The sequence below is a fragment of the Propithecus coquereli genome, unplaced genomic scaffold (assembly GCF_000956105.1).
Source record: "Propithecus coquereli isolate 6110/MARCELLA unplaced genomic scaffold, Pcoq_1.0 Scaffold146, whole genome shotgun sequence".
Classification (NCBI taxonomy): Eukaryota; Metazoa; Chordata; class Mammalia; order Primates; family Indriidae; genus Propithecus; species Propithecus coquereli.
In genome coordinates, this window is record NW_012138969.1 from 3403274 (window position 1) to 3418085 (window position 14812).

Sequence of the window (14812 nt, forward strand, 5' to 3'; positions counted from 1 at the left end):
AAAAAAAAAAAAAAATCTTTTTTTCCCCCTCTGGATAGCTAGGCTGGGTGGGAGGAGGGGGAAGAAAAAAGGCTATGATTTATAGGAAGGGAAGAGAAAGTTTACCTGATAGTTCAGGGCTACAGAGAAGTCCTTCCGTTCAAAAGCCTCCAACATCTGGTTTGTCTTTTTTCCCAAGTAGTTATAGGTACTGGCAAGACAACAGGAAATGCTGCAGGTTCAATAACTCAACAGGAAAGGGCCAGATCTTCAAACCCTTTTATTGTTTAAAAGGGAAAAAACATGCCCAGATCTCCTAGCAGTCTGTTTTTGGGTTCTAATCTATTAGGGGATCAGATTGTCTTTGGTTCTGAGTTTTCCAATACTAAGCAGTGCTGCAGAGAATACAAAAGGGGATAAAGGAAGAAAAATGGGAAAAGGATGAAATTAGAAAGAAAAAGTGAGAGACGGAGGTATAATGAGTAGGGAGTGCTTGAGGCCAACACCTGCCCTATGGCACACACAGAGGCACAGTGCTAGGTAAGAACTGTAGGTAAAATGTAGCATCTGCCCCTCTCTGTAGCTGGAAGAAAGTAAAAAACAAATGTAAAAAAATAAATAAAAACCAAAAGTAAAAATGTAGCATCTGAGGTAAGTCTTAAAAACCTTATGCTGAGAAATTGGGTGAATGGAGCCACAGTAAAAGGGGAAAATCTCAACCAATTATTTACATTCCTTATCAACTCATATATCACTTAGAGATTAGTTTATACATAATAACATTAATAATGATGATAATAGTGAAATGAGGGACCATTTATTAAGTGACTATTATATTACAGGTGCTTGATATAAATCATGTCTAATCCTCTCAAAGCCCCGCAAGGTAGGCCTAGTTTCTAATTTGCTCAAAAAAGGGCTGCAAAGTTGCCACGAAGGCTTTCCATCACTTCATGCTGTCTTCTATGGCAATTCAATAAAAATGAAGGTGAGAATAGTTATTTGATCTGATAAAATGTTCTCACAGACTTAAGAAAAAAACCTCTAACTCTACTAATAAAGACAAATATCTTAGACTCATCACTGAATTCTTAGAGAAACCAGAAAGGTAGAAGTTTGCAGAAATTCATAATAAGGGCATTTTCCCAATTTCTTTAAAGGAGAAACAAAAGTAAGTCAAATGGTTTCTCATATAATAAGTCAGTACCAGAAAGTGTGTTTATCTCGATGTACCAAGAACAGAAATGTCGCTGGTCCTTGTATATGTAGACCCTGGGTCAACAGCAAGGGATTCCAGGAATGTTATGCTCACGTTATCTTCTGGAATAAAATATGGAAGAATAATGTCTGAGGAGTTTCGAGTACTAAAATTTGAATCCCAGTGGTCTCTGGTGTATCCTCAGATGGGAAGGTGATTATAATTAAGAAGAAATGAAGTCTAACCAAATGTACTTTGCTCACAGACTATGTTGACAGAATTAAAGTGCCTAGCCAGGAGGCCAAAAAACAGGTGTGAAAAAAGTAAAAATTCACAGGGAAAAAAAGGTTCCACTCATGCTTCCTTGGTAGAAACATCCCTGTAGTTACAATGGATGCCACAGGCCACCTTGGCTTGGTGAACAAGCCATTAAGATTATCAAGCTCTACGACTCTTCTGCAAAGCCATGCTCACCAACATATGTCATGAATGTTACTTTGCTTCCCTGCTACTTTTCCTACAGTGAAGAAATGTACTTTCAGTTCATGTAAACGTTTCAATCAATCTCCTTGCAAGCATATTCTGATGAATTAGGTTAACGTGTGCAATGGATATGCTAATTGAATTGCCTGCCTTCTGAGTAGCGAATGGGCCACATGATTCTGGTTTCCTGTCCACGGCTGACTGGACCTGCGGTGGACACTTGACTAGGCAGTACTCTCTAATGATAACCTGAGATGCCACGCTTGGGCAGCCACGACTGGCCATGTGCATGTTGAAGCAGAGAAGGCCCATCTGGAGAGAGAGTAAGGGAAGAGAAACAAAGAGATGTATAGAGAGATGTAGAGGTGAGAGTCTCCGGGAGACCACAGAGAGAGGACGATCTGCCTAGGCTGTTGGGAGCTTTGCAGTTCCCAATTTTCATCGTCTCTGAAGCCTGGTTGCAGCTCCTCCTCTTGGGTTCTATGTAATTTCCCAGTATTTTATAATAACTTATCTTCTTTTACATAAGCTACTTTGAATAGGTTTCTGTTATTTGTAACCAAATAATTTCTGACAGTGTGAGTCTATCCTTGAGAAAATGATCACCAGGGCTAGAGCACCAAGGGTCAGATTCTGTTACGTTATAGGCCCTGTGCATGCTCTCAGCTCATGTGCTCATGTGTCGTACCTCTAACTGCAACAGATGCTTCTAAACAACAATGACTAAGTTTCTAATAAACAGCTAAGCCCTACTTAATTCCCTCTCACTGGAAGAATGTTGGAAAGAAAGGTAACTTCTATTGGAAAGGATGTACATGCAAGAAGTATAGCTACTCTCGTGATGAAGGTCTTTATGGGGGACTTTAAATTTATAAACATTGGGAAAGATGAGTCATGCTTACCTGCCCACTGCTCCGGTTGCTCCCATCACCAGAGCACTCAACAGTTGCTAATCAGAAACAGATAAGGAGAATTCACTTTTATGAAAAAAAGAAAGGGAAGAGATGCTACTATATAAACAACTACATAAGTTGTTTTAGAGGGAAACTGACCTACTGCAATATGCTAGAGGGTGACTTACCTCATCGACCCCAAAAAGGAAAGCAAACTGCCGCTGGCGATTCTGATCAACACATTGCCCGAAGTCTAAGAGATCCGTGTCACTGAATTTCAGCCCTTGGAAGGTGGGGATCTTGTCCTGAATCCCATCCAACAACTCCTCTGCACGAACTGCTCGAAATAATAAATACCTCATTAATCTGCACGGCTCTGCGAAATATGGAATAACATCTCACACAGCCCCAGACATCTGCACTGAGCTGCCATGGGCTGTTGTGAGCTGGAGCTGACTGCACACTGGGCATAATCACTTGTCCCTTGTACCTGCCTAGTAGCTCCTATGTACTTGTCAAATAATAATCCTAAACTTTCCATTCCTTAAAGACCATAGATGGATGGACATTTGTGATAGTGTGAATATATATCTGGTCTGAGCCCTTGGTTCCTGAGACAGAGCTCCTAAAACCCTTGTAGATACGGGTGCTAGGAAAATATTTTGTTTTAGCATCTGGTCTTTGACTCTGGTTCCTGACACAAAGCTCCTAAGACCTGTATAATTTCCTGAGTGACAGGAGCATCTTGACACAGAGCTCCTAAATCCCTTGGAACCTTCAAAGTGGTAAGAGTCCTCCACGCTACTGCGCTACTGCGTCTCCTGGATAACGGCTTCAGGATGGGGCTGGTTGCCAGGGGAACCAACCATGTGATTTGAGTGTTGGAACTTTCAGTCATGCCCTGACCTCTGGGGAGGGGAGAGGGGCTGAAGGTCAAATTGATCACTAATGGCCAATGATGTAATCAATCGTGCCTACATAATGAAGCTTCCATAAAACCCCAAAAGGAAGAGTTCAAAGAGCTTCTGGGCTGCGGAACACATGAAGGTGCCCGGAGGGTGGCTCCCCCAGAGAGGGCCTGGAAACTCCATGCCCTTCTCACAGACCTAGACATCTTTTCACGTAGTTGTTTATCTGTTCCCTTTGTAACATCCTTTGTAATAAACAGGCAATAGAAAGTAAAGTGTTTCCTTCAATTGTGTGAGCTACTCCAGCAACTTAATTGAACTCAAGGAGGAGGTTGTGGGAACCCCGATCTGTAGCCAGTTGGTCAGAAGCCCAGGTTGCAGCTTGGGACTTGAGACTGGTATCTGAAGTGGGGGAGTCTGGTGGGACTGAGTCCTTGACCTGGGGATCTGATGCCAACTCCAGGTAGACAGTGTCAGAATTGAACTGAACTATAGGACACCAGGTTAGTCTCCGATGGAGAACTGGTCGTTGGTGAGGAAAAATCCCCACACACATTTTGGTGACCAGAGGTTAAATGTTTTGTACGAGTGGTGACTGTGAGAGCAGGAAGTAGTAAAAACGGTTTATCTTTTCCTCAGAATGTTTATAAAGCACAGCCTCCATTTTTTTCTTTTATGGAATTTAGAATAGAATGTGATTTAAAAAATAAACTGTTAAGAACTTTCATCTAATTGTAAAAATCTTCTCACTGAAGAAATACAGCAGTAATAAAAGAGCCAGAAGAAAAGGCAGAAGAGATCAGAGTACCTTCCTATGTGCTTGGCACTGAGAATATAATAGGTACAGGGTAGACATGGTCCTGTCCTAGGGGGACTTACAGCCTGTGTCTTCTCATATAAGAAGTAGGAGTGTGTGTGACAGCGGTACAGGTGTCTGTTACAAGCGCCTAGAGGTCACCCCTTCCTTCATACTTAACAGCTTCCATTATAAGGTGGTGGAATGATCGATAAGGGCTGGGATATTAGAGTGATATTGAGAAGCAGTTGGAACTTCCCAGCCAATACCTGGTTGTACTTTTGTGGCATGGTGCAGGGTGGGATGCAGTGGGAGTTTCTTAGTGAAATAGGGTAAGATGTGAGAGTTGGAGGGAAAGAAATATCAAAAGAAACAGCAACTTACTCTTTATCCCTGTCAAGGCAGGAATGTGATAGTAATAAAATGGCAATGCAGGGGCAGCAGCAGCCACCTCCTTTAGGAAACTAATCAGGACATCTGAAAGAACAGCAGAAACAGTCATAGTGTGAACAAGTATAAAACAGTGGCTTTTCCCAGTAAAAAAAAAAACAAATCACGTGATGAAATGCAACCGTCCTTCTCAGAAGCTGAAATTTTTTTTTTTTCTTTTTACCCACTGCCCTCCCCCTGAAGCTGAAGATTCTTGACCTCTCTTACCATCCCTGATGTTGCTACCACAATGTTTTTGCAACTCGCTTCCTTCAAAATTTTATTTTCCTTTCTGTAGAAAGGTCAGAATACGATGTTTATTTTCCTATCATACTAAACTACTATTAAAAATTGATGCAAACCTTCCCACATATTAAGAGATAATCATGAAAAACTCTTATAAAAACCAGAAGTGCATTAGATAGGACTGTTGTCCTCTTATCCCAGAAGGGCTAAGTGTGGACAGTAACCAACAGGGACTAGTATAGATCAATAGGATCAGAGTAATCAGGTTGTAACAGAGAAAGTTCTACAACAAAAAGATAACATTTACTTCAAGAGAGAAGTTGTAAGAGTAGTGGCGCATTTCACATAAATCCAACCAGAGTTTGGTACTTTTTCCTTTGGGGAGAAATCCAGACACATCAGAACAGAGTGCACTCTGGTTTATTGAGGAAGCGGGATTTCCTACTTTCCAATGTGGGTTTTAATGGCAACATTGCTGCAGATGACAAATAAATCCAGCAGAATTGCTTATACTTTGAATGCCACCGGATAGTGAGAGAGAATTGTATGTACTTCATCCAAATACTGTGATGATGTATTTGGTCTATGATAAATATTTCTGACAAATTATTACGTCTAATTCATTATTTCTCCTTCGTTCATCTTTTAGGAAGAGTATTCATGTACAAATTTGTAAAACCATGTGAAAAAACTCAAAAAACGTTCATTTTAAATTCCTAAATTAGCAATATTTAAGTTACCTATCTACATTAACAACTCTTTTTTATCTACCAACAACAGGTGATATTTCATGATGATTTTGACCTATTATACATTTATTTATGGATTTATTTAATCATGTATGCAAATGACATCTTGTCCATTGTTAGACTTTTAAAATTTGTATTTCTTTTTTTGCTAATCAAAGGGATTAAAAAGACTCAGTATACTTGGACACTCTAAAAAGTTTCCACAAAGAAAGCAGTGGAGAAGGAGAAAGCAATACTTTAATATTTTAGAAGACAATGAATATTTCTGCGAAATCTCTTCAAATTCAGCATTCATTCAACCTTGACTAGGATATGCAGTCTCAAAATTACCCATCACTTATACTCCTCTCTTTCAAGAAAAACAGTCCCATGCTTTGCCATGTGACTCAGACATCCTATGCTACTGAGCAGACCAGGAGTGGACTCCTCACCAAAACACAGGCACCTACAGATTGGCCAGGGCTCAGTGGGTAACCCAATCAGATTACTTGGCAAAATTATGGAAGTGCTTTAATGCAGTCTCGTCTCTGGATCCAGGGAGAACAAATATTCCAGAGAACCATTGTGCCATTGCAACTTTAGGCCTCCAGTCTGCAGGACTTCGCTTCTGTGAATTAAACACAGCCATTTTGAATGGAGGCAAGAAGTAGTAGACCACGTGAGGCACTGTACATCTAGACCTATCTACTTACCTTTGTTCCACGGCTTGAGAAAGAAAGGTGCAATGACAGCAATGCCATCGGCTCCTATTTCTGCTGCATGTTGGGCCTTTAAATGTAGAGAGAAGACCGTACAGGAATAAGTGATTTATTACAGTCACCTACAGCTTAGATACTAGAGTTCAGTAACAAGTTCTTCAAATCTGCCAACTGATACACCACTGGAGAGTGGGAAAATGAGCCAAATTCAATGATAAATGTCATTGCCAAGAAAATCCCAGGTTGCAAAGTAGAGATCCCTGGTGAAGGTGAGCTGTGCATTCAATCTCATACTTCTTCACATTTTTGTCAGTACAAAAAACCTTGCTAAGGAGACAAGCAGTACATTCTGATAAGTGGTAACTGTTCATAGAGATCCTGCTGATGTAATTTCTCTTCTGCTATTCAGCCTACTGCACGACACTGTCTTTTCTGTCTAATGACATGACAGACATATTTTAAAATTTCGATTACAGATTGTATGCAGTTGACAAAGGTTGAGAAGAAAAAGATTATATACATCACAGAAGGTACTTTGTACCATGGTTCTTACGTTTTCTCAAATTCCTCCAGAAAAAGATTAATATTTCCTCTCATTGGACCCTTATAATTGTATCTATCTCAAGTAGAGTACCTAAACCTACCACACTGTAAGACAGTTGTGTACAGTGACTGTCCTCCAACTAGAATGTGAGTTCCCTGAGGGTAGGGGTCAGATCTTGTTCCCTCTTGAGTCCAGGTCAATCACGGTGTGGGGCACATAGCAGGGACTCAGTAGGTGCTTGTTGATTGTTTCAGAACACGTCCCACTACTTAAAAGTGGAAAAGAGCTCCCTTTTGAGACTTTAACTTAAAATATTTGTATTTATAGAGGTGATCAATTTTCTGTAGAAGTAAACTAGGACAGTTAAAAAGAGAATATTGGGATATAGCCTAAAGACCAATCAAGATACTGAGTACAATTTCATTAACACAGAATCAGAATGTGATATAGTTGAATCATTTGTTTAGTCCCTGTTTAAGAAAAGAGTAAAAGGGTAACCTTAGCTGAAAGTAAGGAAAAAGGAAACACCCAAGAGAGAGCTGATAGCAGTGTCCATTCAAGCATCATCCCGTGGAGAGCAATGGCTACTCAGAGGCCAAGGTTATTGTCCCCTTGGCAACACTATCCCTATAAGGGATAAGGATAAGATGATCCTTTTACCAGAAGATTATCTCTATTCCAAGATTACCTCTACACTATTCTAGTGTTCAGCCCAATGAATAAAACAGCCTTTCATGTCATGACATGATAGTATTTTGAAATTTACATTACACGTTGGAAAAGAAAGCAATTGAAAAGAGAAGAAAAAGGAAAAATACTTCCCGCACCATGCTACCTTAGTTGAAAGACATTTTGTAAGAGGAAATCAAGTATAAGAATAAATCAAGTCTCAAGTTCTGATTCCAGGCTTATTATGTGTGGTAATATATGTTCCCTTGTGGCTTGCCTAAAAGCACTGAATTGCAATTTTGTAAGTATATATTATACATCCCATTTCAAAATCCAAATAATAGGAAAATATCATCAAACAAAACCCATCAAGATGATATTGGGCTAGATTAATTCAGTTTAATCTTTGGAGTTAGAATATCTAAATTCTGGAAACATGGTTAATTTGTAGACCTTCTGATGAACAATTCTAAACATCTTTGTGCTTTCTTTTCTGAACCAATTCACCCAGGCCTCAAAATTGATGCATCATCTGCTTTTCTGTCAGCAACTTTAACTCCTTCCTCCCTTGCTTTTGCATCAGCTAACCTGCTAATCCCTAAACCTAGAACAATCCAATTTGCCTGCATTCTTGTTCCTATGTTCTGGCTGAAGAGTGTACCTAGAAAAAAAATTCCACAACTGTGTTGAATGGTGGTATGACAAATTCATGACTTACAACTTTAGTTTTCGGCACCACTGGGCAACCTTTTGTGTTTCAGCTGTCTCTCCCTTTCTCCAAGGCAGCAATGCACGACATTTACCACTCTTCAAGCCTTTACTCTTTTATCTCCTTTGTGTCCAGCAGATGGCCCTGCCTTCTACTTCCCAGAGAAAACTGAAGTTGGATCAAGTTCTGCAAGTTTCTCTTTACCTGCAAACTTAGCTACATCTACACCCACCCTTGGAGGAAGATGCCTCGTCTCCTGTCCTACAGGAGTCGTCACCTTGGGTGGCAGCTCTTTCTTTGAGACTCAGTGCCTGTTTCTAGACAGTGAGTCCCTGAGGTTGCACACCGTATTTTTTCAGGCACAGCATCCACCACATAGCAAATATGGTATTGATTTTAACTTTAGCCTAAAAATGGAGGTCTGAGTGGTCTCTCCCAGACAGAGCTGCATACATACCAGCTCTTGTGACTCCTTCAAGCTCAGTGCTCCTACGTGAATTACCACCTGATCCAGCCTGCAAAAGGGAAAACACTGCTGCATTACTTGAAGTTTAGAGGAACACAGAAGGGCCGCACTATCCTGGTTTGTGCTGGTTTTAGCAGTTAGCTGATGCTTTTTTAATCTCAATCTCAAGACTATTAAATTCCAGAGTGATCTATTTAAAATTAATCTAATTAAAGGGCTTATGGTGATCTTTTTAATGTAGGCCACCAGTATCAAAGTCTAGTCATGTTACTGAGAGGTTGGTTGTGATTTGAAAGCGCCCACAATGATTCTGCTTGCACAGTAGAGAAGATTCAACCCCACAGAAGGTCTTTAAAGACAAAGTTATAATTGTACTCCATTTCTTCCTTACTGTAGGAATTCAGCCATTCCTGCAATGACTTAGTTTAGAGCCAGTGGGAAGATGGTATGTTTATATAGCATCATGGGGTTTCAAACTGCCAGCGGCTCAAGTATTTGCAAAAAACTGTTGAATATGCACAGAAATGAGATTCACCTCTCACGAAGTTAGAGACAGAGGATCCCAGGGATAATTTAGTCCAAGCCCATTATCTTCCAGGTGAGTACAGTGGCGTCTGTAGAAATTAGTCTTAAAAACACCTCTAGGCTGTGATGAGAGACATAAAACTTAAAAGCCAATTCTAATGGAAATAAGTGATTTGGTTTAATAATGTTGAGAATCAATAATTTATGTGTCAGATCTTACATATGGTTTTTGTAAATAAATGATATTGCATATATTTATATAACAGTGCTTTGCATATATCTAGCACTGGCTAAATCTTGTTGACTTAGATCAAATGTAAATTTAAAAAAAAACCAAGAGACCAATGGTGAATCCAGCCCATTTTTTCCAGTCTGGAAAAAAATCTGACTGGGAGGTGGTGAAATGTAGATGTTAAGAACTTACATGCTGGAGTTAGCCAGTTCTGAGCTGGAATCATGACTCTGTTACTGACTAGCTGTGAACCTCTCAGGAAAGCCCTTAACCTCTATATGCCTCCGTTTCTTGGAATAATTCAGATAATAACAGTACCTGCCTCATAGGGCTGACGTAAGGATCACATGAGTTCATACATGTGAAACACAGCACAGTATGTAACACGCAATAAATGCTTAATAAATATTAGCAGTTTTCACTGTTGAACCTAAAAGAATAGAGCCTTGGAAAGATGTAAACCATGGAAAACAGTAAAGATAGGAATCATTAGGGATTTAAAAAATATGTCCAGGGAATAGAATTTAAGGTTCAACAAAGCAGTAGAATTTTACTTACTTACTTACTTACTTATTTGTTTATTTAGACAGGGTCTTGTTTTGTCACCCAGGCTGGAGTACAGATTTATTTATTTATCTATCTATTTATTTATTCATTCATTCATACAGGATCTTGTTTTGTCACCCAGGCCGGAGTACAGTGGGTACAATCATAGCATACTGCAGCCTCAAACTCCTGGGCTCAAACCATGCACCTGGTTCAGCCTTCCAAGTAGCTGGGATGAGAGGCATGCACTACCATGCCCAGCTAATTTTTAAAAAATTTTTTCCCGGAGACGAGGTCTCACTATATTGCTCAGGCTGGTCTGGAACTCAAGCAGTCCTCCTGCCTCAGCCTCCCAAAGGGCTGGAATTAAAGGCATGAACACCACGCCCAGCCAAGCAGTAGAATTTAAAAGCAGTAACTGGTTAATCAATACTTGAATACTTATTTTGATTAAGCATTGTTTTAGATGCTGTATTTGGGAGTGTCATGTGCATGAAGATAGGCATAATAGTGAGATATTTTTTGGTTAGAGATAAAAAAAACAAAGAGGTTCCTTAAACTGGAAAACTAGGAACTAGTCATATGAGAAACGAATTCACTGTAAAAAGCTAGTTCCTGTCTCTTAAATCCTCAGAATTTGGTCGAAAAGGATGTTCGCTCTGAGACCCCAGTGTTCATCGCTGGGGGTGCTCCATGTGCCTCTCTGGGGCGAGGCCACAGTTGGGCTGGTCTTATCAGGTAGGATTAATACAGCTCAGCTGTGACTCTGGTCACCCCAGTGAGTCTTGTGAGGGACTCTGAATGGCACATACAGTGTCCTCATGAGATGGAGATGCCACGTGAGTCCTTCAGTGATTCTTGGCTTGCTACAGTAAAATGGACCTAGCTGGGAAGTGACACAATTAGGTTTGTATTTTTAAAGACTTCCAAATGGAGAAAGGAAGCCCGACCCACCTGTTTTACTGTCACCAGCTGTTTCATTGCATGACCTCCTTAAGCTTTTCATGACACCTGTCTCCTGGCTCAGGTGAGACCAATCACCCATTGGCTCCTCCCCTCCCCCTGGGGCTGCGAGGCACCTGCTACCCCTGTTAGGCTTTAATACAAATTTCCCAGTAATTTCCCAGTTCAGGAAGTGGCTCCAATAAGCCTTCTGGCCGTCACGATTCATTTCCCTTTCCCATTCTCTGCAGTGGCTACTCCAAATCTTGAATATTCCTGTCCAGCTGTAAATTCCACCCAACTCCTTGTTCTGGGTAGATGTCCCAGATTCCCAGATACCAAAGATAAAGATTTCACACACAGACTCCCTTACTTTCCTCCTCTCCACCTGTGTGCTTAGCCATATCACCATCTATGACTTTCCTCCCAGCTTCTTTGCTGTCTTCTAAAGCTACTCTGTCTGCTTTGGGGCATACAGACAGGCCCTGAATTAGGATGGTTTGACTTTACGATGGTGCAAAAGTGACATGCATTCGGTACACTTCCCAATTTATGATGGGATTATGTCCCATCGTAAGTCAAATTGATTTACGATGGGTTTATAGGGGGTAACCCCACAGTAAATCAAGGAGCATCTGCATTTCCAACCCCCTTCTGAGACCTTCCATCAAAGGGATCACTTTGCTACTTTTTTCTGTATCTTTAATCTCTTCCCTTATGGCATGTCCTTTCAGCATAGAAACATGCTCAAGACTTCCCCACTTTAAGCGAAAGAAACTACCCTTTTTTCAGTCTTATCTCTTCCCTAACCTACTATTCCATCTCTCCTTCCCTTCACCAAAAAATTTTTTGTGAGAATAAGCCACATTCACAGACCCCAACTCCTCATGTCTGCTGCATTCTACAGCTCACTGCAGTCTGGCTTCTCTGCCACAACCCAACTGGCCGTGCTCTCTCTGAGGCCATTGGTGACTTCCTATGTGTCAAGCCAAGTGGTCCTCTCAGTCTTTCACCTACTGACTTTCACGGCATCTAATAATTATTATAGCAAATATTAAAACGAACACAGCAGCTACTGCAGATAGTTACAACAAATTCTTATATAGCATTTAATATTACGTTCCAGGCACTGTTCTAATTCTCACCACAACCCTGTAAGATAGGTACTATTATAATTCCTATTCTACAAATGAAGCACAGAGAGGTTAGGCGACGTGCCTGCATTCCCAGAGCCAACAGGAGGAAGAGCTGGGACCCAAACTCAGGCATCCTGGCTCCATAGTGCCCCTGCCCTGCCGTGCTCCACTGACGCCCTCTGAAATCATTCTCTTCCCTGGCTGACAGGATGCACTCCCGACCTCCCTCGTGCCCTTTGAGGGCTTTCTGTCCCTGCCCACTTCCCCGTCACTCATCATTTCTGGTGCTCTTCCTAATGCTTATCCTTAGCCTTCCTCTATTCTCACCCTGCCCATGATCTTTAATCTTTTTGGACCGTGGACCTGACAAAATTAGCTAAGGCTGATGGATCACCAGAAAATGCTTACGTGGATATGCACTCACACTTGGCGCACAATTTCAGAGTACTGGAGGTGCTCTGCAGCTATTTAAGGATTCCCGAGGAGGCCAGGGGCTCCACACTGACAACTTCTGCCCCAGGCTCACCTGAAACTTACCTCTAATCTTTTGCCTCCACTTAAGGCAACATCAATCACTCCCTTCTTGTTTATACCTTCATCAGAAGGGGCAGGGTGTTAGTTTTCGCAATCGGACATCCCCATTGGATGGGAAGCAACCTGAGGGCACAGACCCTACCCGTTGCCTAGCACAGCACATAACTCGTAACAACGTCATAGACAATAAATAAAACTTGGTTAATAGGATGTGTTTATGGAAATGATACTGTTCTGTTTAACCATGGCATGAGTTGGATGTTACGACAAAAATATATCACTGTGTGGAAGTTTAGGGGACAGAGATAGTCCCCCAGTGGCACAAAGGGAAGCACCGTAAAAGAGCACGTTGAGTCACATGCACAGAGAAGACCTGCAAGGAAAGCCCCGGCTGATCCCGAGATCCGAGATCGGGCACTCACCCTGCTTAGGGGTGTGAGTGCTCGTGGAGGAGCCAGGGGCCCGGCAGAGTCAGCACCCTCACCGTCTCTCTTATCCTGCAGCCCGAGGACAGGTAACCCTGAGGGGATTGGCCTCATAGAGGGGTAAGAGGTAGTTTCTGATGGAACCTCTGGGAGCCAGGTGTGCCTTGCAGTCTGGCTGCCCTTCCACACAGAAGAGAAGGGCGCTCCCCACTGAGAAGCCAGGATCCTGGAGCTCTGCTCATCTTCCCACCGGCTGGCCTCGAGCCCCGCCTCCGACCACAGGCAGGGAGGCCCTGTCAACTGGGGAAGAGGCTCACTCAATACAGCTCTCGCCAACGGGTGTTTTTATCCTGGTGCGGCCACTCACTTGTTCCTCCCTTTCGTCACCCACTCCTCGGCGACCCGGCGACGCTCTGAGATGCTCAGGGACAGGCCTTCTCCAGTTGTGCCATTCACTGTTCCAAACAAAGAGTCAGTCAGTGGGACAAACGAGTACCTTCTGCTCCTCCAACTCCGAGTCTGGAAGTGCAGGGAGAGAAACCCCTGCTTAAGAGGAAGGGACACAGGGAAATATCGGAGGATGGAACTGGGAGGGGAAAATGCCATGTTTCCATTTTCACTTCAGACTCTATCTTTTTTTCACCTTCACCTTGTCGAAAGCAGTAGGAAAGTTAGTTGTGGCTTGTCATTACAGATCTGCCCTTGCCTTTGGGGACAGATAGCAAATATTTTGAATGGAGACAGAGATACCTGCCCACATTTTGGGCCAATCTCCAAACACACCCAGTTCTATTTCTGGGCTTGGATGGCAGGAAAATCAACAGCATCTCATCCTGGGATGTCAAGGAGGCTGTAAGTGGGAGTTACACAATGTGAGCACTTTTGTACACACAGATCTCAAACTACCTGTCCACAGTTTGACATGATGGTAGTGCTTGTTTTTGTAATGACATTTCATACATGAGCACAAAGGATATTAATATTTCTTACACCAAGACTCTCATATACTCATTTCTTCTAACAATAACCCAGAAAAGTAGAAATTATTATTCTCATTTACAGATGATAACATGAGGTCTGAAAACTAAATAATTTAAGTTTGAATCCAGAGATGTGTGATTCCAAAGCACATCCTCTTTCCTCTTTCTCTTCTATGACAATCATCTCTTAATGGATCACAGAAATATGCCAATGACAGCCGGATACATTTATGAGCCTCATGCGTATGGCAGCACTTTGGGTCTCCAAGCATGGAGCGCTGGGTTGGAGGCGGCAAGGGGAAGTGGAAAAGAGTGTTTCTATCACTCCTCTGGGGGTTTGAGAGACTTCAAGTATGCTCTAGTTGTGGGGAGGTTCCCTCTTCTTCCCTATACCCAGGGGAGATCTGTAGCCCTTTAAGGAATAAGAGTCCGCCTTCCCACTATGGCTCGGAGCTGTAGAGGGACACCGAGTGGTTCTGTAATCAGGTCTTGGTTTGGACATGCAGCCCAGGACACCTTTGCACATATGTTTTAATGTGCTCTGATTATAACCACGGTACTTCCCGCACTGCAGGGCTCCTATAGGTAGAGCAGCAGCTCAGAGCCAACATGTAGTGTCCTCAGAATGGTCAGCTTAATTGCAGATTAAATACAGTTGTCAAGCTTATCATGTTCAAGGTATCCAGACCTTGAACATGATAAGCCTGAAATAAATGGGGATAACT

The 14812-nt window shown here is 42.1% G+C and overlaps 1 protein-coding gene across 1 annotated transcript in view; it reads right to left on the bottom strand.

Annotated features, from left to right (window-relative positions):
• NPL (N-acetylneuraminate pyruvate lyase (dihydrodipicolinate synthase)) overlaps positions 1 to 14812 on the bottom strand; it is a 34182-nt gene that overhangs the window by 5576 nt on the left and 13794 nt on the right. Inside the window, exons 3-9 of the mRNA XM_012639967.1 lie at positions 13475 to 13693; positions 8759 to 8816; positions 6374 to 6449; positions 4642 to 4734; positions 2742 to 2890; positions 2563 to 2609; positions 106 to 190 (exon numbers count right to left, since the gene is read on the bottom strand). Coding sequence (XP_012495421.1) covers positions 106 to 190; positions 2563 to 2609; positions 2742 to 2890; positions 4642 to 4734; positions 6374 to 6449; positions 8759 to 8816; positions 13475 to 13693 — 727 coding nt within the window. The remainder of the gene's footprint in view (positions 1 to 105; positions 191 to 2562; positions 2610 to 2741; positions 2891 to 4641; positions 4735 to 6373; positions 6450 to 8758; positions 8817 to 13474; positions 13694 to 14812) is intronic.